The 27,658-nt window shown below is 45.9% G+C and overlaps 1 protein-coding gene across 3 annotated transcripts in view; it reads left to right on the forward strand.

The window, feature by feature from the left end:
- The window catches only part of OGFOD3 (2-oxoglutarate and iron dependent oxygenase domain containing 3), a 162,977-nt gene that overhangs the window by 48,351 nt on the left and 86,968 nt on the right, over positions 1 to 27,658 (forward strand). For all 3 annotated transcript variants that reach the window (XM_073607013.1, XM_073607011.1, XM_073607012.1), the window contains exons 5-7: positions 10,398 to 10,462; positions 16,255 to 16,311; positions 27,229 to 27,382. In XM_073607013.1, the coding sequence (XP_073463114.1) occupies positions 10,398 to 10,462; positions 16,255 to 16,311; positions 27,229 to 27,382 (276 nt within the window). The remainder of the gene's footprint in view (positions 1 to 10,397; positions 10,463 to 16,254; positions 16,312 to 27,228; positions 27,383 to 27,658) is intronic.

Consider the following 27,658-nt stretch of genomic DNA (forward strand, 5'->3'; position numbering starts at 1 on the left):
CTCTAGTCACCATCACCAGTCACCATCACCAGTCACCATCACTAGTCACCATCACCAGTCACCATCACCAGTCACCATCACTAGTCACCATCACTAGTCACCATCTCTAGTCACCATCACCAGTCACCATCACTAGTCACCATCACCAGTCACCATCTCTAGTCACATGCCTGATGAAGGGGTCCTGTGTGGCTCCGAAACATCTCTATCTTCTGCTGTGATGTGATCAATCAATAAAGCGCTGGACCTTTTTATGGAGTTCCCTGGTGTACCCGGGACATATTTCTTGCCTTCATATCCCTGTAGTGGGGCCCCCCCCCTCACACTGCAAGAGGAAAATGCTTATTTTTGTCATTTAAAAAGTAGTTTTACTTCCTCTGCCCCTCGATCCTGCAGGGTTTGCCCCTTTCTTCAGCCAGTCCCAGACACTCTGACATCATCACATACAACGCAGTACCAGAAGGTCTACATTGTAAGTGAGGATGCCAAGGACCCTCCCAGACCTCAGAGTGAGGGATACGCTGAGTAAAAGTGCTTTTTAATGGTACCCTAGATAAAAATGGCATTTAAAAGCATTGGTCCCCCGCCGGCTCTAAGGCTGAAAACCAAGCGATCAAACACCGCTGATCGCTCAGTTCTCAGTGCTCCCCAAGCTCTGGATTGAGACAAGTACACACTATAGAGGGATATGTTATTACACGTCTGAGGATTACAACCACTTTAACTTTGAAATGTCATTTTTGGAGTTCAGGTTGAAAGCCGATGTAGGTAGTCGGAAAGAGTTGAAGACCAGCTTTAGGTTAATTAAAAGGGGGAAAAAAGAAGCTGCCCCATGCTGCAATACTGACATCATCTCTGGAGTCGTCTTGCAGTAAGTCTTTTCAACCACTAGATGTCCTCAGTTTTCCAGTGAATTGGGCTGTCATTTACCACAGAAGACTGAGAACTTCCTTCATACATGAAGGTAAAAAATCCTTCAGCCTCACAATGTGTTGATGAGGAGGAACCAGGGAAGGCAATAAGCAGATTAAACTTCAGCTTTAGATGTCTTTGCATTGTATGATATCCACAGTCCCTTTCACTGGAATCACCTGAACCCAGACATTTGGGGGGGGGGAAATCACCTGAACCCAGACATTTGGGGGGGATCAACTGAACCCAGACATTTGGGGGGAATCACCTGAACCCAGACATTTGGGGGGATCACCTGAACCCAGACATTTGGGGGGGGGATCACCTGAACCCAGACATTTGGGGGGGGAATCACCTGAACCCAGACATTTGGGGGGAATCACCTGAACCCAGACATTTGGGGGGGGGAAATCACCTGAACCCAGACATTTGGGGGGGATCAACTGAACCCGGACATTTGGGAGGATCACCTGAACCCAGACATTTGGTGGGAAATCACCTGAACACAGACATTTGGGGGGGGGGATCACCTGAACCCAGACATTTGGGGGGGGAATCACCTGAACCCAGACATTTGGGGGGGGAATCACCTGAACCCAGACATTTGGGGGGGGAATCACCTGAACCCAGACATTTGGGGGGGGAATCACCTGAACCCAGACATTTGGGGGGGGAAATCACCTGAGCCCAGACATTTGGGGGGGGGGGAATCACCTGAGCCCAGACATTGGGGGGGGTCATCTGAACCCAGACATTTGGGGGGGAATCACCTGAACCCAGACATTTGGGGGGGAATCACCTGAACCCAGACATTTGGGGGGGGGAAATCACCTGAACCCAGACATTTGGGGGGGGAAATCACCTGAGCCCAGACATTTGGGGGGGATCACCTGAACCCAGACATTTGGGGGGGAATCACCTGAACCCAGACATTTGGGGGGGGGGGGAAATCACCTGAACCCAGACATTTGGGGGGGAATCACCTGAACCCAGACATTTGGGGGGGGGGGGAATTGCCTGAACCCAGACATTTGGGGGGGATCACCTGAACCCAGACATTTGGGGGGGAATCACCTGAACCCAGACATTTGGGCGGGAATCACCTGAACCCAGACATTTGGGGGGATCACCTGAACCCAGACATTTGGGGGGGGAGGGATCACCTGAACCCAGACATTTGGGGGGGGGGAAATCACCTGAACCCAGACATTTGGGGGGGAATCACCTGAACCCAAACATTTGGGGGGGATCACCTGAACCCAAACATTTGGGGGGGATCACCTGAACCCAGACATTTGGGGGCAAACAGGAAGGACTGACATTGAAATGAATTCACGGCTTGGAAAACACACTGACTCCGGGAGAGTGGAGCGCTCTCTATGATGATTTCCTCGCTCCTCTGCCTGGGAATAAAGGAGACATTTTATTGGACGTCACGGTGTCTGCTTATTGGATAGAAGTCAGGAGAGGTAAAGAAGTCTTCAATTTCCTGGAAGTCAATGATAACTGGCAGAGTTTTATGCAGAGCTCTTTATGGACCATTAGAGCCAAAGTAATAGTTTGAATTGAATATGAAAAGCCCCATAACTCACATATGACTTTCCTTTATGCCATAAGAACAGCCGTTAGAGATCACCCGAGGCTCGTAACATGTTAAAGTGGACCTATCAAGAATTTTACAAGTCTTCATGAATAAATTCCAGATATGTCACAATGTACAACAGTTTTGTTTTTTTCTTACAAGCTTCACTTTTTTATCATCTTTTATCTTGTGCTCCAGTTCAGTGACTTTGTCTAGGCTGAGATGATGTCATCAGTCTGCTGCAGGCAAAAGGAAGCATTTCCTCAGCCGTCCTTGTGTAATATCTTCATTAAAACTTTATTAGGAATTCCAGAGGTGTAACTAGAACCTTCAGGGCTCAGGTGCAAGAAACCCTAAAGAGACCCCCGATCGGGCCCCCCCCATGGTGGCGGAATGCCAGGGCCCAGTCACAAGTGCAGCCTTTGTGACCTCTGGTGCCGGATTTGACTTGTCATGCGACTTCACGTGTGTCAAGTCGCACAACAACTCACAGTAGTGGAATCAGAGCCTTAATCTCCATCTCTGCAGCCTCTGCAACACAGAATGAATAGCTCTGTACAGAGTTTCCTGTTTATTCACACACTGAAGCATAGAAAACAGTTTACTGTGTCTCACCGTTTACTATGCCTCAGTTATGAATGAACAGAGTCAGTGATCGGTACAGATCACTGACTCTATTCATTAAAGAGGAACTGCCGTCTTCTCACATGATTTGTAATAAAAACCTCTTTGCCATTCTGAAGCTTCCCTCCAACCACTTTGCATATTATTTTATACATACTGTGATTCTGTACTTGCCAAATATGCTGCAGAAATCTCCCTCCACTGAGTCTGGCTGCAGCCATTTTAACTGTGGGCAGCTGAAGCTGCTGCCTGTTCAGTTCTTGGATTTACACAGAGGAACACCTCCAGCTCTGCAGCTCTCATTGGCCCTCTTATGACTCATCCCCTCTCCCTTCCTGGCAAACTCTCAGAGTGAGAGAGAGAGCTGTACATGATGTCATAAGCCTAGGCTAATGACCAGACAGGAAACAGGAAGTGGGCTGTATAAGGGATTTACTGGCAGAAAAAAAAAATGTTTTACTATCCAAAGATAAAACAACAACAACAAGAGCAGAAGATTTAATAGATGGAAAGATGAAAAAAATGACTGAAGTTCCGTTTTAAGACAAGAAAGGGGCTGGTAAATGGCGCATTTACCAGCCCCTTCCCTGCTCTTCCTCCTAAAAGCATCTCCCACAGCAGCCGATGGGAGGGGGGAACCCAGCAGTGCTATGTGGGATATGGGGCGGGGCCAGGGTAGAGCATAGGAGCCAATCACAGTAGGAGGTGGATAGAAGGGACGGCTGGGCGGTATGTAGAGGAACCAATCCTCACTATTTTCCTGCTGCAGCCGCTGAAAGGCTGCAGGAGGAATATGGAGGTGATCAGTTGCTCTACATGCTGCCCCTCCTATCCGGGTGTAGCAGTACCCCCGTAGGAGCTCTAGAGGGTGCTACACAGGCGTACAGGGGGCCCCGTCACAATTACGACCTCTGTATGTACGCCCCTGAGGAATTCTCTTATAGGCACAAAGGTGCTTGGCAGAAAACATCTAAAACATCCCATCCATCTAGGTCAGGGTTTCTCAACCAGGCTTCCATGGAACCCTCAGAGTTCCTCCAGAGGTTGCTAGCGGTTCCTTGAGCAATTTCTGCCACTCAGAAAAGTTCCCAATGACACCATTGATCTTTTTAACTATCTGTAAGGGGGGTAATTGTTCCCAATGACCACAAGTGTAAGGAGCATCCCCCCGACCATCACACTAATGTATTATGATATTATGAGCTGTAGTCATTTTTAGCAGAGGTTCTAAGAGAAAGTTATTTCAAGGGTTCCTCTGTGTTGAGAAAAGCTGGTCTAGGTGGAGACCCACTCAGTGCACCGGATTTAGGTGACAAACTGTTGAATCCGCTTAGTCACAACCATACAGGTACTTAGTAGTGATGAGTTTCGAGGGTGACCCCTTCTTCAGAGCTACCCAACTCACTACCATACAGGTACTTAGTAGTGATGAGTTTTGAGGGTGACCCCCTCTTCTTCAGAGCTACCCAACTCACTACCATACAGGTACTTAGTAGTGATGAGTTTCGAGGGCGACCCCCTCTTCTTCAGAGCTACCCAACTCACTACCATACAGGTACTTAGTAGTGATGAGTTTCGAGGGCGACCCCCCTCTTCTTCAGAGCTACCCAACTTTATCCAGCGGCTGGTGTACTATAGTGTATGTCAACCACCGGCAATATGGGGGTCATGCGTGACAACGACTCACTTAACCCGCCAGTGTTATATACCAGCCTAAAGAAGATTGTGACAGACTCACCCGAGACAGAGGCTATTGGAGGGGGCTGAACGCTAGCCTCTTGCCAACAGATTATGGGCCCTGGCATTTGGGGAAATGGTGCTCTCTGTGAGCTGTATGCCTGGGGACCCTGGGGTTGGTGTTACTTTGGATTCAGCTCCATGTCCCCCCAAAACACACAGACTCTGGGGACCCTGCATTTGCCATAGTAGCAATAGTGACTGAGCCATACTGTTGGGGCTCATACTGTGAGAAGATGCTAATGTCATCAACTCCACTCACCTGTCTGATGTCAGCTATAATGTGTTTAATGTAAATAGGTTTAGTCTAGGTTCTAAGGGTATTCAACTCATTGTTTGTTCTAATTGACCCTGTGTTGATGTTTATGGTAATGTGTGTTAATTGAATGAGCTGATCACATTAGCCACCAGCACTGGCTAGGAGACGAACAGTCTAGGCTGAGGAGGGGGGAGATTGTTTGTATTGTTAATTGTAATTAGCTCCAGCTATTGTGTTTATACTACTGTGTGAAGCTCGGTGCCCACAAGTCTGTCATCTGGTCTTTTATAGTAAATTAGCTCATGTTAATTAGGTTAGCTTTGGGTCAACCTGCTGTATAAATGTGTGTGAGATCTCAAATAAAGAGTTAGTTCTGATGTACTCCAAGACTGGTGTTGTCAATTCTTGGGGGTTCCTATAGCCAGATCCATTGGACTCGTGTTCCAGAACTTAGGAAGCGGTATACTGACGGAAGCACTCAAGCGGAGTGTGGGACGTTCCGTGACAAAGATCTTCACCCATTTTAGGCAACTAACTTGCATCTCCCTCCTTATTCCACAATTGGATTATAAAAAAAGTGTTTTTGACACTTTTAGTTTCTGCCTAGGCGAAGGTGATCTCCACTGGCTTGCGTGTCGGCGGATTACACATGTGTGCAGACGTGGCACAGGAATTTGAGATCAACCAGAGACGTGGCATGTCTGCGCATGCGCTGGCGTTTCCCTGCGTATGCTTGAAGATGACAAAGTTATGCGGTCAGAGGCTTCTCCGCATGTGTACAGCTGTGTCGCAGGGTTCTAAAGGTTGAGAAGAGCCCTTCGGCACAGTTGCACATGTGCCAGATTTTTAAACATAATGGCGCTGGTTGGGGTGAGGGAGTTGGGGGGGGGGGCAGGTCCAAATCACGGGGGGATCAAAGCTTCTCTTTAACTCCACCCCTCCATGCCTCCAGAATGTGAATAGCATACCAAGCACTGGCTCAGGTTGGATACACTGCAGGCGTACTATATGTATGCCACCCACACTATACGGCATGGGTAGGCAACCTCGGCCCTCCAGCTGTTTTGAAACTACAAGTCCCATGAGACATTGCAAGACCCTAACAATCCCAGGCATGACTCCCAGAGGCAGAGGCATGATGGGATTTGTAGTTTCACCACAGTTGGAGTGCCGAGGTTGCCTACCCCTGCTCTATGGCATAGGTGCTCAACCTGTGGGCCCTCCAGCTGTTGCGGAACTACAAGTTCCATCATGCCTCTGCCTTTGGGAGTCATGCTTGGAACGGTCAGCCTTGTAATGCCTCTTTGTAGTTTTGCAACAGCTGGAGGGATGCAGGTTGAGCAGCCATGCTCTATGGGCTTTGGGGGGGAACTAAACCCGCATATAACACTGATGGGATTAGGTGAGTCAGGATCACATGCGGCCCCTTTATTGTTGGTGGGGGTATACACTATAGTACATGAGGGGCTGGATAATGTTGGATAGCTACAGTATATGGTCACTTAACTCCACCCCCACGACTGCAGTCAGCATACACTATAGTACCCAATCTTATACACAGGTGCTGTGTAAGGTTTGGTAGCACTCGAAACGCGTTAGCACTAAGTACCTGTATGGTATTGTCTCAGTGATGTTAGACACATTTGACAGTTTGTTACCTGTATCCTGTGTGCTTTCTTTTTGTTTTGTATTGAGGAAATGCTTCCTCTTGCCTAGTAACTAAAAACGCCGCTCCAGGTCGGTCACCTTGATACTAGCCGGCTATTTTTCCAACAAAAGGTGCTCATCCGGTTCGCAAGCCATGTAGACTTGAAAAGAAGAGGATGAGTGAGCGCATACCAATACAAGCGATCCGAAGATAAAAACATTACAGCCAGACAAAGGCAGGAGCAGATGTTGACGCGTTTCATTAATAGACCATCGTCTCGCTTTTCCTTTAATAAAAAGTTCAATTATTTTTTTAAATTACAGGAATACACTCACATTGGACATTTTGCGCACATAGATATATAACATGCAGGGGTTATTTCAATACACAGCATCAGGAAATCAGTATCACCAAGTTAAGAGACCTCACTTCCGATCTGGCATGATGATGTCATGGACTCCGCCCTTGACGTGTTTCGTCACTTGTCATGTGACACCCTCAGGGAGAAACCTTCACTGGTTAGTTGAAGAGCCGTTCTTTCCATCCTAGGCTTCCGATACACTTGAGAGATTTCTTTTAGAAACTCATTTTCGCTTGAACAATTGTTCTCATGAATCCCAAATAATTCCTGTATCTCTCTAACCTAATCGTATTCGTGGTCATTTGTCCACATGTCAGCATCTCAATTCAGTGTTAGCTTGTGGCATTCTCTAAATCCCCCCCCCATCCCCCTCCAGTCGAGGTTTTGGAGAACCGCTGGCTCGCTACCGTGCGGAAAAGGTTTTAAGCAGCTGTGAAATCTCGTACTTTAATTTTCCGGTCCCGTCCTCTGATTAGTGAATGGAAATGTTGTCGTGCCGAGCCCAGGCAAATTTGGGCTGTTTTCCATTTCGGACTTTACCTGTCAAACACGCCGCGTCTCCCTGCCAGTCCTCTCTCCGCTGGCGTTTTCCATTCGCCGCGGTGGGATCGCAATTGCTGTTTTGTTTCAATTGGTGGCCTGGGCTGCAAAATATTATTCAGCTTAATTGGAAATGACAACGCCAGGGGTCGAGCGAAATATTCCAAATGACTTTCCCATCGGAGCAAAGTGTGCGAAGGCGCGTTCAGCGAGCGGGGATTATTTTCAAAAGAGTTTGCAATGGAAATGTCAGATATGTGGTTTAAATTAAACCTGTTAGGAGTACAAATGTGAAGGTTACATAACAGGAACAATCCCTGCAAAGCCCAGGGCTTACTTAAAGGAAAACTCCACTTTTGCAACATCGATTGTTACACAAGCCATTCATTCATTTCATTTCACTAATGATTACACAATATGGTCAAATGTTTGTGGACAGGTGTCATTACACCTACAGTGGTGCTCATAAGTTTACATACCCTGGCAGAATTTATGATTTCTTGGCCATTTTTCAGAGAATATGAATAACACAAAAACTTTTCTTTCACTCATGGTTAGTGTTTGGCTGAAGCCATTTATTATCAATCATCTGTGTTTACTCTTTTTATATCATAATCCCAACATAAACTACCCAAATGACCCTGATCAAAAGTTTACATACCCCAGTTCTTAATACAGTGTATTGCCCCCTTTACCATCAATGACAGCTTGAAGTCTTTTGTGGTATTTGTGGACGAGGCTCTTTATCTTCTCAGATGGTAAAGCTGCCCATTCCTCTTGGTAAAAAGCCTCCAGTTCCTGTAAATTTTGGGCTGTCTTGCATGAACGGCACGTTTGAGATCTCCCCAGATATTGAGGTCAGGAGACTGAGATGGCCACTCCAAAACCTTCACTTTATTCTGCTGTAGCCAATGACAGGTGGACTTGGCCTTGTGTTTTGGATCATTGTCATGTTGGAATGTCCAAGTACGTCCCATGTGCAGCTTCCTGGCTGATGAATGCAAATGTTCCTCCAGTATTTTTTGATAACATTCTGCATTCATCTTGCCATCAATTTTGACCAAATTTCCTGTGTCTTTGTAGCTCACACATCCCCAAAACATGAGCGATCCACCTCCGTGTTTCACAGTTGGAATGGTGGACCTTTCATCATAGGCCTTGTTGACTTCTCTCCAAATGTAGTGTTTATGGTTGTGGCCAAAAAGCTCAGTTTTGGTCTCATCACTCCAAATGACTTTGTGGCAGAAGGTTTGAGGCTTGTCTCTGTGCTGTTTGGCGTATTGTAAGCGGGACACTTTGTGGCCTTTGCATAGTAATGTCTTTCTTCTGGCAACTCGACCATGACGCCCATCTTTCTTCAAGGGCCTCCTTATTGTGCATCTTGAAACAGCCACACCACATGTTTTCGAAGAGTCCTGTATTTCACCTGAAGTTATTTGTAGGTTTTCTTTGCATCCTGAACAATTTTCCTGGCAATTGTGGCTGAAATTTTAGATGGTCTACCTGACCGTTGGTTTGCTTTCAACAGAACCCCTCATTTTCCACTTCTTGATTAGAGTTTGAACACTGCTGATTGGCATTCTCAATTCCTTGGATATCTTTTTATATCCCTTTCCTGTTTTATACAGTTCAACTACCTTTTCCCGCAGATGCTTTGACAATTTTTTTTGCTTTCCCCATGACTCAGAATCCAGAAACTTCAGTGCAGCACTAGATGGAAAATGCAAGGGTCTGTCAGGAGTCCAGAAACTCATTGACCTTTTATACACACACACTAATTACAAGCAAACAGATCACAGGTGAGGATGGTTAACTTAAATAGCCATTCAAACCCCTTTGTGTCAACTTGTGTGCTTGTTATCAGGCCAAAATCACCGGGGTATGTAAACTTTTGATCAGCGTCATTTGGGTAGTTTCTGTTGTCATTATGATTTAAAAAGAGTAAACACAGATGATTGATAATAAATGGCTTCAGCCAAACACTAACCACGAGGGAAAGAAATGTTTTTGTGTTTATCATTCATATTCTCTGAAAAATGGCCAAAAAATCATCAAATCTGCCAGGGTATGTAAACTTATAAGCACAACAGTATATATATATATATATATATATATATATATATATATATATATATAGCCAAAATTATGTGGACCTGCCTCCAAATGTTTGAGTTCAGGGGTTTCCAATGAAGGGTATTGTTAAAACAACATCATAGAAAGACATTAGGCCCTTTGCACGCTGGGGCTTTCAGTTGCAGTACCTTCCTCCCAGGCACCATGGAGGGACAGGTTCTGCATACAGGACTGCTGCAGGCAGCCTGTCAAAGTCTATGGCAGGCTGTGGATGGACGGGGCTGAAGGCTGTGCTGTGTTTAGGGTCCTGTGTGAAGTTCAGGAACACAGAAGACCTGCATTCTGGAAACTCACCCCTGAATGGACAGGGCTCTAAATGTCGTTAGCACTTGGCACAGAGTTCAACCCTGTCCTGCGTAGCACTGCAACTGGGACCTTAGGGGGGTATTCATGAAACATTTGCATAGCTGTTCATCCACTGAAACTGCATATAAATTTGTTCTGTGCAAATGGGGCAAAATCAAATATACGTGGTCTATATTTTCTGCAGATCGAATGTGTGAATACAGAAAATACCACATTGTGGCCACTAGATGGAGCTGAGGAGCTTACTTATTTCCTATGATAGTCTTCTAACATTTTCCTCTCTGTCATTTTCCAGGCATCAATCCTGGACCTGCACTCCGGAGCTCTGTCAATGGGGAGGAATTTCATAAATATGTATCGGTAAAGACAACTCCTAATCCCTTTGTATCGTCTTCTAAACCTTCCCAAGTGTATCCTGCTGGCCAGACTTGTATCATTCTACTTCTCACTTTCAACTTTCATTCTGTTTATTTTGTCTTTCCTTTTATTTCCTCTCCCTATTTACTTTCCATTCACTTTTCTGTTCTCTTTCAATATTTCCTTTTTGTCACCTTCAAGTTTTTTCTATCTCTGTTCCTTCTCCTCTGTCTCTCCTTTCACTTTTCACTTTCTTTCTCCTTTCACTTTTCTCTCCTTTCACTTTCTCCTTTCACTTTTCTCTCTCCTTTCACTTTTCTCTCCTTTCACTTTTTACTTTCTATCTCTCTCCTTTCACTTTTCTCTCCTTTCACTTTTCTCTCCTTTCACTTTTCTCTTCTTTCACATTCTCTTTTTCATTTTCTGTCTTCTGTCTTTATTTTCACTTTTCTCTCATTTTACTTTTTGCTTTCTTCCTCTCTCTCTAATTTTTCTCTCCGTTCACTGTAATCTTCTTTCACTTCCCCCACTCCTTTCTCTTTTCTGTCTCTCTCCTTTCACTTTTCTCTCCTTTTTATTTTTTCCTTAGGCCTCATACACATTGTTTGTACACCAGGCCGTTTCAGAGGTGTTTAATGTTTTGTTTTTAATACTTCTAAATGCTCCTCCATGTAATCCAATGTGTCCGCACACACAAAGGCGTTTACAGGCGTATTAGAAGAGGAGCGTTTAGAGGCAGGAAAACAAAAACATCACCAATGTGTTCAAGAGAGGCGCATTCGGGTAGAAAAACCGCATAAACTCATCAATGCATTGTAATGGCCAGAATCAATTCATGTTCTGTACTTTCTTCTCATTTCACTTTTACCATTCTTTCCCTTTTCACTTTCCCCCTTTTCTCTCTGTCTCCTTTCACTTCAAATTTTCTCCTTTGTCTTTTACTGTTCCATTTCACATTCCTCTGCATTCTTTCTCTCTCTTTTTCTCTCTCTCTCTTCTTTCTTTCTTTCTTTCTTTCTTTCTTTCTTTCTTTCTTTCTTTCTTTCTTTCTTTCTTTCTTTCTTTCTTTCTTTCTTTCTTTTCTTCTTTTTCCCTTTCTTTATACCTTTCACTTTATCCCTTTCTCTCTCTCTCTCTCTCTTTCTTTCTTTCTTTCTTTCTTTCTTTCTTTCTTTCTCTTTCTTTCTTTCTTTTCTTCTTTTTCTCTTTCTTTATACCTTTCACTTTATCCCTTTCTTTCTTTCTTTCTTTCTTTCTTTCTTTCTTTCTTTCTTTCTTTCTTTCTTTCTTTCTTTCTTTCTTTCTTTCTTTCTTTCTTTTTCTTTTCTCTCTCTCTCTGTTTCTCTCTCTTTCTCTCTCTCTCTCTCTGTTTCTCTCTCTTTCTCTCTCTCTCTCTGTTTCTTTCTTTCTTTCTTTCTTTCTTTCTTTCTTTCTTTCTTTCTTTCTTTCTTTCTTTCTTTCTTTCTTTCTTTCTTTCTTTCTTTCTTTCTTTCTTTCTTTCTTTCTTTCTTTCTCTTTTCTCTCTCTCTGTTTCTCTCTCTTTCTCTCTCTCTCTCTCTGTTTCTCTCTCTTTCTCTCTCTCTCTCTGTTTCTTTCTTTCTTTCTTTCTTTCTTTCTTTCTTTCTTTCTTTCTTTCTTTCTTTCTTTCTTTCTTTCTTTCTTTCTTTCCTCTCTCTCTCTCTCTCTCTCTGTTTCTCTCTCTCTCTCTCTCTCTCTCTCTCTCTCTGTTTCTCTCTCTCTCTCTCTCTCTCTCTCTCTCTCTCTCTCTGTTTCTCTCTCTCTCTCTCTGTTTCTCTCTCTCTTTTTTTCTCTCCCTCTCTCTCCTTTTCTCTCTCTCTTTCTCTCTCTCTTTCTCTCTCTTTCTTTCAGCCTCCCTTTCTCTCTTTTTCCTCTTTCTTTCCCTATTGCTTTCCTTTAAATTTTCACGTTTCCCTTTCTATGTTCGGTGACTCTCTCTCTGACATGTGTGCAGCAATCTTTTATTAGAAATATTGGTAGCCTGATCTCACATGCACGGTGACCTTTTATCTAGATTCTCTTGGTGTCTTTTTTTTCATTTCTTTTAGATCTTTTGCCCGCCTTCGTTTCTAGTCCTGTTTATTATAGATATTTAGGTACAACTCCTCTACCTCCAGACCTCGGCTCCTCTGCACACTTCCTCTGCCTTGGCCACAGTTTTAGAGCAATAACTTTGTGTTACACTTTGTTAGTAATGCACCCGAGTGATTTATGACCAATTATGCCCTATAATACGTTGTATGAATACATTTTGCTCGGTTAGAGAAGATAAATTGTTCTGAAAGGACAAGAAAAGGTTCAGCAGGCCTACAAGATCAGTCATTTTCTCATTAGTGATTCCAGATAATGACACAATGGCCCGGCCAGTTCTTCTCCCTGCCAGCGGTAAATCCTGGCCGGGTATCAGAATATTAAGAAGTTTGATGTAATATATTGCAGCTTACCATTTCCTAGATGTGGTGGCTGCATTTGTTTCCTTTTTTAGGCTGTTTATTTTCACTTGGTGATCCTGCCAGTAACACACAACCCAAGGTGACAATGTACCCTCAGTGAATTGTATCTATTGGGGGGCAGCATTGTCACCCTAGAAAAATACGTGTGTTAGGGCTACAGAGGAAAGTCTCCCCTCTTCATCTATGTAGCAAGTTGTTCTGTGGCTCATAGAGGTGGACTAGTCAGCGCCTACAAGATACAACGTTGTGTGCTCGCTGGATTTATGGCAGGATCAGCAATTTTTTTAAATTTTTTGTTGCAGTTATTGAACAGATATAACAAAGTGGTGCATTTAAGAGACTAAAATGGAGAAAATAAAAATAATTTCAAATAGGGTTTACGTACGCTTTAAGGCATTACTCCACCTCCCTGACTATTTTCATAATTTAGAACCAAGCAATAAGATAATTAATTTTTCAGGCTTGTTTTATTTTTGACATGTTATGCTGAAACATGTTTTTAAGGGGGTGTAGGGAATATAAATGTGGAGGCATTGATTTTAAAAGGTACTGTTAAAGTAGTGATCTCTAGCAGTCTCATGTAATGTGTCTCCAGTCTATGACTGTCTCCTGATGCGTGTTCCCAGTCCCAACAACTCCTATAGCATTGCTGCAGTCTCTAACTATCTCATATAGCATGTTTGCAATCCAAGACCATTCCTTACAGCATGCCCTTAGTCTCTGACCATCTCCTGTAGCATGTCTGCACTATCTGTCAATCTCCTGTAGCATGTTTTCAGTCTCTGACCATCTCCTGTAGCATGTTTGCAGTCTCTGACCATCTCCTGTAGCATGTTTGCAGTCTGTGACCATCTCTTGTAGCATGTTTGCAGTCTCCGACCATCTCTTGTAGCATGTTTGCAGTCTGTGACCATCTCTTGTAGCATGTTTGCAGTCTCCGACCATCTCTTGTAGCATGTTTGCAGTCTCTGACCATCTCTTGTACCATGTTTGCAGTCTCTGACCATCTCCTGTATTATGTCTGCAGTCTCTGACCATCTCTTGTAGCATGCTTTAGTCTTAAACAATAAATAAAAAAGACCTCTGTGCTAATTCTGTGCAAAAAACAAAACTCAGTGGTATGTAAACCAATTATTATATAGACTAATAAGTGCATAAAAACAAAACAAAAAAAAAATCCCGGTGAGGTTGCTGCAAACACCACACTGTGTTCCCACCAGTAATGAAATAGTAAATAAGAATAAAGTGTTGCGCAAACCAAAAATCAAACCAAAGCAAACCGGTGCTTAAAACCAATAATATCAAATGATCGGAGATAAGGATAAATCAAATCATCAAACAGATCAATCCACAAAACAGCGCATAAAAGTATGGTATTTAAATAACGTGCATATGTGTTAAAAAGGGCAAAAAAAAGGTCTCCTGATGAAGTCACGTGGGTGTGACGTAACATGCAGGGCACGCCGGACTGAAAGTGATGGTTGGAGAGCATTTTCCTGCTGAGTATATGATACCAAAGGCGTTTTTTACATTTTTTTTTTTTTTTTTTTTGATGTAAGAGTTATTCCATTAATAAAAACTAATTTTATTAGCAATATTGTTCTACCCTAACATATGGATAAGCGCATGTGAGGAAGTCTTAAAGGGACCACCACCATAGGATATCCAAATCAACTGAGAAGGACTACAAGTGGGCGAGCATAAATGGAGGATGTTTTTTACACGTAATCAAAAGCCTATTTGATTACTCATTAAGGTGAGAATACTGGGAGAACGCAGGTGTCACCATCGGGTGGAAGCACGCCATTTGTCTTCATGTTGTTGCCCTGAAGCTCCCTTCACTGAAGGAAGAAAAACTGGGCACTTTATTTATCTTCTGATATGGACTATTTGCACTTTTTAACACATATGCACTTTATTTAAATACTTTTATGCACTGTTTTGTGAATTCACCTGTTTGATGATTTGATTTATCCTCATCTCAGAACATTTGAGGTTAATGGTTTTAACCATCAGTTTGATTTGATTTGATTAGATTTTTGGCTTGCGCAACACTTTATTCTTATTTACTATGCCCCTAGTCTTGGCCCATCTCCTATAACATGTTTGCAGTCTGTGACTATCCCTTAGTTACTGACCATCCCTTGTAGCATGTTTGAAGTCTCTGACCATCTCTTGTAGCATGTTTGAAGTCTCTGACCATCCCTTGTAGCATGTTTGAAGTCTCTGACCATCTCCTGTAGCATGTTTGCAGTCTCTGACCATCTCTTGTAGCATGTTTGAAGTCTCTGACCATCTCTTGTAGCATGCTTGCAGTCTCTGACCATCCCTTGTAGCATGTTTGAAGTCTCTGACCATCCCTTGTAGCATGTTTGAAGTCTCTGACCATCCCTTGTAGCATGTTTGAAGTCTCTGACCATCCCTTGTAGCATGTTTGAAGTCTCTGACCATCCCTTGTAGCATGTTTGAAGTCTCTGACCATCTCCTGTAGCATGTTTGCAGTCTCTGACCATCTCCTGTAGCATGTTTGAAGTCTCTGACCATCCCTTGTAGCATGTCTGCAGTCTCTGACCATCTCTTGTAGCATGTTTGAAGTCTCTGACCATCCCTTGTAGCATGTCTGCAGTCTCTGACCATCTCTTGTAGCATGTTTGAAGTCTCTGACCATCTCTTGTAGCATGTTTGAAGTCTCTGACCATCCCTTGTAGCATGTTTGAAGTCTCTGACCATCCCTTGTAGCATGTTTGAAGTCTCTGACCATCTCCTGTAGCATGTTTGCAGTCTCTGACCATCTCTTGTAGCATGTTTGAAGTCTCTGACCATCTCTTGTAGCATGTTTGCAGTCTCTGACCATCCCTTGTAGCATGTTTGAAGTCTCTGACCATCTCTTGTAGCATGTTTGCAGTCTCTGACCATCTCCTGTAGCATGTTTGCAGTCTCTGACCATCCCTTGTAGCATGTTTGAAGTCTCTGACCATCCCTTGTAGCATGTTTGAAGTCTCTGACCATCCCTTGTAGCATGTTTAAAGTCTCTGACCATCCCTTGTAGCATGTTTGAAGTCTCTGACCATCCCTTGTAGCATGTTTGAAGTCTCTGACCATCCCTTGTAGCATGTTTGAAGTCTCTGACCATCCCTTGTAGCATGTTTGAATTCTCTGACCATCTCTTGTAGCATGTTTGAAGTCTCTGTCCATCCCTTGCTGCATGCCCTTAGTCTTGGCCCATCTCCTGTAGCATGTTTGCAGTCTCTGACCATCCCTTGTAGCATTTTTCATTATCTATATATATATATCTAACAAAGGCTGCATATGTTACTTTCACAGGTACTATGGAGAAAAACTGAAAGAGACAATAACTGAAGAAGATTTCCAGCTATACCGGTAACATTTTCGTTTCTGTGCTTTACTTCTACTTTATATGTATCTAAACCCTAGAACAAAAATGTAATATATTGCAGCTTATTATTTCTTAGATGTAGTGGCTGCATTCATTTTTTTCTTTTTTCAGACTTTCTTTCCCTTATTTTTACACAGTGATCCTGACACTAGCACATAGAGCTAAGCTCCACCCAAAGGGGAGGCTCCGCTTGTCTGCCTCCTGCCCCCTCCGCTGCCACATTTGGCACCTTTTGGGGTGGAGTGGGTACCTGGTTAGACAGGTACCCACTCTCGCTTCTGGCTCAGTTCATCGCGGCGAAGTGAGCTGGAAGTTTTGGCCCCCTTCTCCTTCCCTGCAGCCGACCCATTCACAAAGCGCAGCACGATTCGCGCATGCGCAGTAGGAAACCGGCCTCCCTTAACGAAGATGGAGGCACCAGCTTCCGAGAGCAAATGAAATATTCTGAGTTTTCAATGAAATATGTAACACACCAAGGGAAAGCAAGGGTTAGGGTTGCACCAATACCACTTTTTTAAGACCGAGTACAAGTACTCGCCGATACCGATATTTATTTTTTAAATTTTTTTTAATTTTATTTTTTTTACAATTAACTTTTAAATATTTACTTTTTTTCTACTTATTTTTTTTATCAGCCCTGTTGGGGGGGGGGGCTTTGGTGGGATATCAGGGGTCTAAACCAACCCCTGATATCTCCCCTTTGAGACAGGGAAAGGGACTGAGAATAGAGATTCCCCAGCCCCTTTCTCTGCACTGGAGATGAATGGAGAGGAGACAGAGGCTCCTCTCCATTCATAAACTGAAGCAGAGGAAACACAGTTTACGATGCTCAGTTATGAATGGACAGTCAGTGATCACTGACTCTGCTCATTCAGAAAAGGAAGCAGCCAGTAAACTACATATTTACAGTACTGGCTCCTTCCAAGCTCTCCATCCTGACAGATTTGGGATGGGGGACCCGGAGGAGGACACGGATCGGGACTTGGAGGAGGACCAGAGGAAGACACAGGGGACACAGGGAGCACAGAGGGGGACCTGCAGGACGGCACGGATCAGGACCCAAGGGACCGGAGGAAGACACGGGGACACAGGGAGCACGGGGGGACCTGGAGCAGGACACAGGGACCCAGGGAGGGAGCACAGAGGGGGGAGGACAGCACGGATCGGGACCCAGAGGAGGACCTGGAGGAAGACACAGGGGACACAGGAGCACAGAGGGGGACCCGGAGGACGGCACGGATCGGGTCCTAGAGAAGGACCGGAGGATAACACAGGGGACACACATAGCACAGAGGGGGACCCGGAGGACGGCACGGATCGGGTCCCAAAGGAGGACCAACGGATAACACAGGGGACACAGGGAGCACAGAGGGGGCCCCGGAGGATGGCACAGATCGGGACCTGGAGTAGGACTGGAGGAAGACACAGGGAGCACAGAGGGGGACCCGGAGGACGGCACGGATCCGGACCCAGAGGAGGACTAGAGGAAGACAAAGGGGACATGGGGAGCACGGGGGGGGGGGACCTGGAACAGGACACAGAGACCCAGGGAGGGAGCACAGGGGGGGACCCAGAGGACGGCACGGATCGGGACCCAGAGGAGGACTGGAGGAAGACACAGGGGACACAGGGAGCACAGAGGGGGCCCCGGAGGACGGCACGGATCGGGACCCAGAGGAGGACCGGAGAAAGACACAGGGGACACAGGGAGCACAGAGGGGGACCCGGAGGACGGCACGGATCCGGACCCAGAGGAGGACTAGAGGAAGACACAGGGAGCTTAGAGGGGGCCCCAGAGGACGGCACGGATCGGGACCTGGAGTAGGACCGGAGGAAGACATGGGGGACAAAGGGAGCACAGAGGGGACCCGGAGGACTGCAGGGATTGGGACCCAGAAGAGGACTGGAGGAAGACACAGAGAGCACAGAGGGGGACCTGGAGGATGGCATGGATCGAGTCCCAGAGGCGGACCGGAGGAAGATGCAGGGGACACGGGGAGCACAGGGGGGGGACCTGGAGCAGGACACAGAGACCCGGGGAGGGAACACAGAGGGGGGCTCGGAGGAGGACACGGGGACAGTTGGTGCGGTGGTAGGGGGAGTTACAAGCACCGATCTCCCTGACAGTTGCAGGAGGGAGAGGAGGAGAAGCGGCTGTCAGAAAAACTATACAGGGAGGTCGGTGCTTGTAACCGCCCCCACCGCCGTACCCATCATGTCTGAGGCTGCTCAGGTATTGGATTAAGCATCGGAGCATTTGCATGAGTACAAGTATTAGTATTGGTATCGGGGCACCCTAGATTACATAATTACATAGGAAGTCTGGTTGAAAAAGTTCATCTAGTTCAACCTATAAAAAGAAAAAAATTAAAATTGAAAACAAATGAGGTTCATTGTTACATTACAGTTGCAGTTTATTGTTCCAGTTTACACGCACTCTAATCCTGACTTGGACCTCATAGTCCTAGGATCCAAGGGGCTCCACAGGGATTGATTTGAAGACCAAGAACCTGTTCACACATGCGTGTTGTAGGACCCCATAGGTGCTTTGGTGCCCTGCGATGCCATTAATCTTGAACGGCACCCCCAATGCATGGTATGCATTGCTTAGGGCTGCCACCTCATCCCTTTAAACCTGAACACATATGAATTACTCGGGTTCTGAGGCTGATTGAATGCAGATAAGGCACCAAGTGAGTTTAATTAGCACCTTAATCAGCCACCGAACCCTTGTAATTAATATATGTTCGGTTTTAAAGGGATGAGAGGGCAACCCTATCATTGCTGCAAAAAAAAAAATGCAGTCTGCACTATTTTTGCTGCATTGCAGCCCATTCTTTTTAAAGGATCTGCCTAATGCATGGCACTGAAATGCTCCTCAACGCACAAAAACGCAGGCGTTGCAGCACACGGCATTGCGTCATGACCAAGCTCCGCATCAAGTACACGGCTACAGTGCAGCACCGTTGTTGGCTCCGGTATTTTCTAACCTTTTAGCTTGTTGTAAACTCATTTGATGGACCTCCTCATATTATAAAGTGCGATCGTTTATACTGAGATGCCCCAACAGGCTTCGTTACCATTTCCCTGGCAGCACAGCGGCCATCGCTCTGTAATTACTCTGCAAGTGACTAAACCACTTACAAGCTCAGCTCCTAATTAAAGCTGATTAATCTACTAAGATTTCGTGCGATCGTCTGTACCAAGTGGAACACAACCAGCTGTAATTGGCCGGATCCGTCTGAACGAAGAGAAACTAGACGGCTGTGTCTGATTCTCATTAAAGGAAGCTGCATCTTGAGATTATTGGGAGGGTGAGGGGCTGTTCCATGGATTGGATGGTGTGAAAAACCGCAGTTGTGTTTTTGTAATGCAATACATGAGCTGCATGATGAAGTGTAGATGTAAAAATCTTTTTATGGTTTAAAGTAGTGGTCTCCAAACTACGGCTTACCTTTATCTTGCCCTTGGGGCACTATTCCTCCCATGGACCCCAATAATGGGGCACTATTCCTCCCATTGACCCCAATGATGGGGCACTATTACTCCCATGGACCCCAATAATGGGGCACTATTGATCTTTTATTAAAAGAATCAAGCAACCAATTTTATACAAAAGTAAAAAACAAAACCATAGTACAAAACTTCAACAGAAATCCAAGGAATACACATCCATGTTCAGAATATATACAATATATACATAATCCACTACCAAAATTATTTACATAATCTAGGGTGATAAGAGACAGACAGCCACACCCGGGAAAGAGACTCCTGGCAGTCAGGGAGGCTTGAGACCCCTCCACGCCTTCAACCAAGCCCCCTGACTCCGCTTGTCTCTCTCAAGTACCCGAATCTTCTCCACCTCTTGCAAAATGTCATACACCACCACCTGAACAGGAAGGATTTTATGCCGAATGCTGACCTGACACCGTGCGTTCCAAGTGAAATAACGGACTACTAGGCTAACTAAAAACAGTGTATCCAAACAAAAAACACCACCAGTATTGAATTCTCCATACACCCACTCAGCATAACCCAGCCTGGAGAGGAAAGGGACACCGAGGGCCCGCCCCACCTGTTTGTACACCTCTATGTTAAAAGGGCAATGAAGCAGAAAATGGTCCATAGTCTCCTCCTCACCTGCACACTCCTCCCGAGGACAGCTACGATCCACCCCACTGCGGAATTTCAAATTGCCCCTAACATAGAGCCTCCCATGGAAGCACAACCAGGCCAGATCCCTAAATTTAGGGGGTACTCTGTCCAAATTAATACTTCTTAACCCTGCCCTCAAAACTGGGCCTGGGCAATCCCTTACGGCCAGTGGGTCATGAAAGACTTCGCTCAAGACTCGACTCATAAGGACTTTCCTCGGAACCGATCTGAGATCTTCAGCCGACAATCGCCACTGCCGTAGTAACTTCAAGCACGGAGCGACATAGGCTGGTAGCTGACCACGATGACCCCTGAGATTCTTCACTTGGCCACCTTCTTCCCAAAGTCGTAGAAAAGGCCTAAACCAAGATCTAAATATGCCTGCCCATCCAGGAGGTTCCACTGCAAGCATATTACCAATATTAAACTTGAGAAAAAGCAGTGAAAAGAAAAGAACTGGGTTGACCATACCTAAGCCACCCTCCCTCCTGGATAGATAGGTGACATTCCTCTTGATGGGGTTCAGTCTGTTCCCCCACAACATCTGGAAGAACACACTACTGACCCTAGCATAGAGAGACACTGGCAAGATGCAGACAAAGCTGACATACAAGAAGATCGGAATCAGGTAAGTCTTAATCAGATCAACCCTTTCCCTCATAGATAACTTCCATCTCTTCCAGCTGACCACCTTAGTATTGGCAATTTCCAGTCTGCCTTCCCAGTTTTTGAGGCCATAATCGCCGGGTCCAAATTCAATGCCTAGAATCTTAATTCTTTCCTGGGGCACTGGAAAGGTGTCCGGGAGATCAAACCCCTCACCTTCCTTTCCCATCCAGAAAACTTCACTCTTTTCCTGATTGATCTTGGAGCCTGATGCTTCAGAATACCGTGATGTCAGAGAGACCACCTCCTCTGCTTCGTCCGCCCCGGTGACAATCACCGACACATCGTCCGCATAGGCAACAACCCTCAAAGGCGGCTCACCCGGGAGCCCCACTGGCACCCCACACAACATGCCGCTCTCTAGCCTCCTGATGAAGGGGTCGATTGCAAACACATAGAGCAGGGGACTCAGGGGACAACCCTGGCACACCCCGGAGCCAACCTCAAAGGACTGCCCAACCCAACCATTAACAAAAGGAAAGCTCTCTGCCCCCTTATACAAGACTTTTAACCAATCGACAAAACCACCCGGCAGACCGTACTTACTAAGGACCAACCACAGGTACTCATGGTTAACACGATCAAAAGCCTTTGCCTGATCCAATGTCAGCAAATACTTTCCCCAGCCTGCAGCCCTGCACCGCTCCAAGGCCTCCCGGACAGCTAAAACCGCTGTGAAGATGCTCCTACCCTGGACCGAACAGTGCTGATGGCGAGAAAGCAAAGACTTTGCTACTGACGATAGGCGCCAGAAAATGATCTTTGCCAGTATCTTTCTATCGACATTAAGAAGGCTGATGGGGCGCCAATTCTCAATCATCGAAGGATCTTTACCCTTTGAAAGAAGAATCACAGCTGAGTGCCTCATGGAAGGGGGAAGTACTCCATCAGCAAGGCAACTGTTAAAAACCTCTACCAAATGTGGGGCCAGAATAGACTTAAAAGCTTTGTAAAACTCAGCCGTCAAGCCATCCGGTCCAGGTGACTTTTTGATGGCAAGCTGTTCAATTGCCCTTATCACCTCTTCAACTGATCTCCTCTGTCAAATTCATCAATGGGACATCTTCATAATTTAGACCTGGAGTAGAGTCCAAAAAGCTTTCCATCTTGTCACGGTCAAGCTCTTTCCTCCCAAGAAGGTCAGCATAAAAGGACCTCACGACCTCCAGAATCCCTGACCTGGACTTTGTCAAGGAACCTGTACTGTCCTTAAGGCCAACGACCGTTTTAACAGCTACACCTTGTTTGCAGTTCTGGTAAGGGTCAGGCGAGTGGTACTTCCCATAGTCCCTCTCCAGAACCAAAGAGGCATGCCGGTCATATTGACACTTCCTGAGAAGGAGTTTCACTTCGGAGATTGCCCCAGGATCTCCTCCTCTCGAGACAAGAATATCCAGCTTCCTCCGTAAACGTTGGTAGGTCATGTATTTATTAAACTGTTTTCTATTGGCTAGGCCCCTGAAGAATCCAGCGATCCTCTTTTTGGTCAGCTCCCACCACTCAGCCTTGCTGCTACAAAAGTCCAGGATGGTCACCTGTGCCTGAAAGAATTCCTCAAAGGATTGTCTAACATGTTCTTCCTTGAGTAGAGTCGAATTCAATCTCCAGATGCCCTTGCCCCTCTGAGGGGCGTCTGAAGCATTCAGGACCACAGATAGCATACAGTGATCAGAGAACTCTACTGCCTGCACCACTGGGGGCGAGAAAGCAGAGGTCTCCTTAAAAAAAAAAAGCTATCTATCCTACTCTGACTATTACCTCGATGAAAGGTGAACCCAGTGTCATCCGGGAGGTGCTTAATGTGCACATCCACAAGACCAGCATCCCTAACCATACTATTTAAAAAAAACGCTATCATATCCCAGCCTGTCCTTGAAGTCCTTCCTGTCCTTGGGCCTAGTTACTGTATTAAAGTCACCTCCAAAGACCACTTGCCGGGATGTAAAAAGAAATGGCTTGATCCTTGTAAAAAGGCATTTCCTGTCCCACTTTGTGTGCGGCCCATAAACATTAATTAGGCGCAGGTCCTGCCCTCCCACAAGGACGTCTAAGACCATACATCTCCCAATCTCCACCTCAATAACCCGCCGGACAGTTACCATGCCGGTTTTAAACAACACCGCCACACCGCCGTAAGGCTCGGCCGCAAGAGACCAGTAAGATGGACCATACCTCCACTCTCTCTTGGCCATATGAATATCTGCCAAGGAGGTGAGCCTAGTCTCTTGCAAAAAATAAAATTTCAGCATCTAATTGGCTGAACAAAAAGAAGGCCATAGAACGAGCTCTTACTGACTTAATGCTGGCGACATTTATTGTCACCACTTTTAACGGAGGGGGAACCGCCATTTGGGTTATTGGGTGGATTGCTTCTTAGCTCCCCTCTGCTGCTCATCACCGGAAGCCTCTCTCTTTCTTGAGGCCGCCTCAAACTCCATCTCAGAATCAGAACTTCGCTCCGAAGAAGCTCCAGATGAAGAAATATCCCACTGAGAGGACCTATAACGGTTGGAGACAGGCACTGGAGCCTGTTCCGTCCTCACCACCTGCTTCTTCCGCTTCCCAACCTTCCTTCTCTCCTCCAGGTACTGCAGGTCAGCTTCAGAGATGCCCTCATCTCTTACTTTTTTCTGTGAAGTCTTTCCACAAGACTTCTTTACAGAGGAAGAAGCAACCTTTTTAGTACATGTTACCACTCCTGGTGGGGGGGATGCTCCCTTTGAGTCAGACTTAGGAGGGGTAGACTCCTGGGGGGGAACTGATTCGGGGAGCACAGACTTGGAAGGTTCTGACACATGAGGAGAGGGTACAGTAGGCTGGGGGGACACAGAGACAGATACAGAAGGAATACTTACAGACACAGGAGGGGTGGCCACAGGAACTGGAGATGGATCCTGAGCAGGGCCAGGGGAGTCGGTCACCGCAGAGGAGGATGGTACACCAGGGGCATCACCCTCCATCCTGTCCAGCCTTGACAAGTCATCAATTACCTCCTTCGCCATATTGTGCCAGGCTTCAGGACATCTGCTATAGGGGTGGCCAAGGCGCAGGCACAGGTTGCACCTGATCATCTGGGTGCAGTCCTTAGCCATATGACCCTGACCCCGACACACTGAACATATCAAGGCTGAACAGGAGGAACTCAAATGCCCCTTTTCTCCACAGCGGTGACACAGCTTCGGCTGACCAGGGTAGAAAATAGTTATCCTATCCCTCCCTATAAAAGCTGAGGAGGGCAGGTGACGGACAACATTCCCATCCCTGGCCAACCTGACTGTAACCGACCAACCCCCAGTCCAGATGTTACGCTCATCAAGTATTTTATCGGGCTTAGTCAATACCTCACCATAGATCTTTAACCAGACCTCTAAATCTCGAGCAGGAACACTCTCATTAGTGAGAATAATTGTGATTTTTTTCACCGTTGACCTTTGTGAAACCGCAACTGGGGTCAGACCTTCCCATTCGGGTCTTGACCTGCACCGAGCCTCATATCTCTCCCAGAACAGGTCAAGACCCTCTGGCCTGGTGAAACTAATAGTATATTCCCGGCTCCCAGCAACATGTATTAGGGCATACAGATCGTTTGCTCCAAAATCATGTCCACCACCGCACGCCGTGCTGGAGGGATTGCACCACCTTCCCATTTAAGAATCACTACATTTCGTCTCGGACCCCCAGCAGAAGCCAGAGACCCAAGACCAGATCCTGGGGTGCTCAAGGTGGTAGGTCGCAGGGGGAAAACCCTCTTGGGGGCGGAGCTACCAGGAGCAGAGCGTACCACCTGAGCAAATGTAGGTTTATCAGGGCCAAGGCCCCACACTGATGTCACATTAGTCTGTTCATTATTATTATTATTATTATTATTATTATTATTATTATTATTATTATCTGCTGGAACGGAGTTGGTAGGACTGTCCATCACACTTGTACTGGGATGATTTTTATCAGTCACACAAACATTCACATTCCCATCAGGAATAGTCACAGTTTCTGATGTAATACCAGCTGTCTCCTGAAGCTGTGCTGTAGAGTCCTCAGCAGCTGTGGGGCAAACAGCTTCAGACTCAGCTAAAGGGGGGTTAATTGGCTCTGCTGAATCTTGTAGTTCCTCTGCAGGAATGTCATTTTTTAAATGCATTTTTTGCTGCACTGCAGCATCAGCAGGTACAGCATTGCTACACATAGGATTAGCAGCCTGATTGTCACTGGGCACATTGTCTGTATCAGTCAAAGTGTTCACAAAAACAGTTTTATGCACTACATGGGGCTTGACAGGCTTTACCTTGTCAGGCACATTATCAGTAATGTCCTCCTCATGAAATACCAACTGATCTGATAGGAGACTCCATTGCTTGGATTACCCTGAGCATGCCTCCTGAGTCCTGGGAAGGCATGGGGCTGCTTACCTCTCCCTGAGGGGGCAGGGGGTCTGAACTGGGGGTCTCCTCCTCCACCTCCATTTTTGTCATCCTGGCAAACCTTCGGTCATTGCAGAAATTTTCTTTGAAGGGCCCATCTCTGCCTTCCATCATGGCCACAATGGTTTCCTGGTGTTCAACCTGGACCTTGGCCAGTTGGATCTCCGGATCCATGGACCCACGTCTCTGGCTATGCAAGCCCTCACGCTGCCTTCTCAAGCGCTTCAGCTCCGCTCTGTTTGTACAGCTTGTCTCTTTCTCTATTCAGGACCTTAATCCCGGCCACCACTCGCTCCTGAATTGCCTCTGAGCCTTCATTCTCACCAGGGGCAGAGAGATCACAAGCCATGGTTTGTACAGGGGCAGGCATGTCACCTGATGGCCCAGGAGATGGCTGAGAGCTTCCGGCAGGAGAGACCCTGCTGGCCTCCATGGCTTCCCCAGAAAGGGGCCAGGAGAGCTGGGAGAGATTTCACCACCACTCCCCTCTCACACGGATCACCTGCAGCAGCTCCAGAGACTCCTTCCTCCTGACACACCTGTGCTCCAATGATGGGTGGGGCACTATTCCTCCCACTGACACCAATGATGTGGCACTATTCCTCCCACTGACCTTAGTGATGGGGGACTATTCCCCCCCACTGACACCAATGATGGGGCACTATTTCTTCCACTGACCCCCAATGATGGGGAATTATTTTTCCCATTGACCCCAATGATGGGGCACTATTCCTCCCTATGACACCAATGATGGGGCACTATTCCTCCCTCTGACACCAATGATGGGGCACTATTCCTCCCACTGACCTCAATTATGAGACACCATTCCTTCCACTGACACCGATGATGGGGCACCATCCCTTGCACTGATACCAATGATGGGGCATTATTCCTTCCACTGACACCAATGATGGGGCAGTACTCCTCCCTCTAATGCCAATAATGGGGAACTATTCCTCTCTCTAATGCTATGATAGGGTGTTTTTACTCCCATTGAGGCCATGGCATTTTCTACTCACATTGACCACAGTAAGGACAGTAAACTTGACGTTTGTTTAGAAAGTTTGGAGATCTTTGGTTAAAATCCTGAAATTACAAAACAACAAAAACAAATACAAAATAAGCACAAGGGACATTTGTTTTCCCATGTGTCCCTTGTGCTTTAATCTCATAGTTTAGTAGTAATCTTCTTCCTCCATTGCCCCCCCCCCCCCACCTCCGCTGCCTTAGACTTCCAGTGTGGCAGGGGTTAATTGAACTGATGAGCTGCCATGAGCACTAATCAAAAGTGCCCTTCTGTGCCCGCCATTTCTGCCAGCTCCTCCATTCATACAATCCATTCTACAGCCCGATCTTTGGAGACTTTTGTCAGATCTATCAATCACCCCCCCCCCGTCCTCCATTCATAGATTACGTTTCATCCATTAAACTGCAATATGGCTTCTATGAATGGAGGAGGGGGGGCAGAAAGGGCGGGCATTGTTTGATGTACTAATTGTACCTTATATAATTTTCTCTTGATCTTGTCACCATGTTTTGTACTAGAATAAAACTAATAATAAAAAAAAATGCTGGTGTTAAGAGGCATAGGTGTCAATAGGCCCTTGTAGATCAGAAATAACTAACTTTTTTTGTTTTTTGTTTTTATGGCCGCAGTGATGTGAGGCTGAGAATTCAGAAAGAAATTGCGAGGACGTTCGATCTCGATGCCCAGTCTCTGCACCTCACCAAACCCACCTTTTTCTCCAGAATGAATAGCTCGGAAGCTAAAACCGCACACGACGAATACTGGCACCCCCATATTGATAAGGTAAGACACTTACCTGCCTCGTTCAGTCCACTTGCACATTGCCTTGTAAGACCCTATAAGCCTTTTTCAGCCGTTCAGCAAGAGTATAGAGGGCGGAATGTGTTTTCAGGCACACTCAGCAAAACTGAACATTTTCTGCTTCTGAGAAGGATTCTGGAGAGTAGGAAGTAGTTTATCTTATATATTTAGGACTTCATTTCTGATGTCTCTTAGGAGGAGCTGGGCTGAACGACTCCTTCCAAACAACCCCATCAGTGCAAAGAAATATTTATTTCC

This window comes from Aquarana catesbeiana, linkage group LG12 (genome assembly GCF_042186555.1).
Source record: "Aquarana catesbeiana isolate 2022-GZ linkage group LG12, ASM4218655v1, whole genome shotgun sequence".
In the NCBI taxonomy this organism is placed as follows: Eukaryota; Metazoa; Chordata; class Amphibia; order Anura; family Ranidae; genus Aquarana; species Aquarana catesbeiana.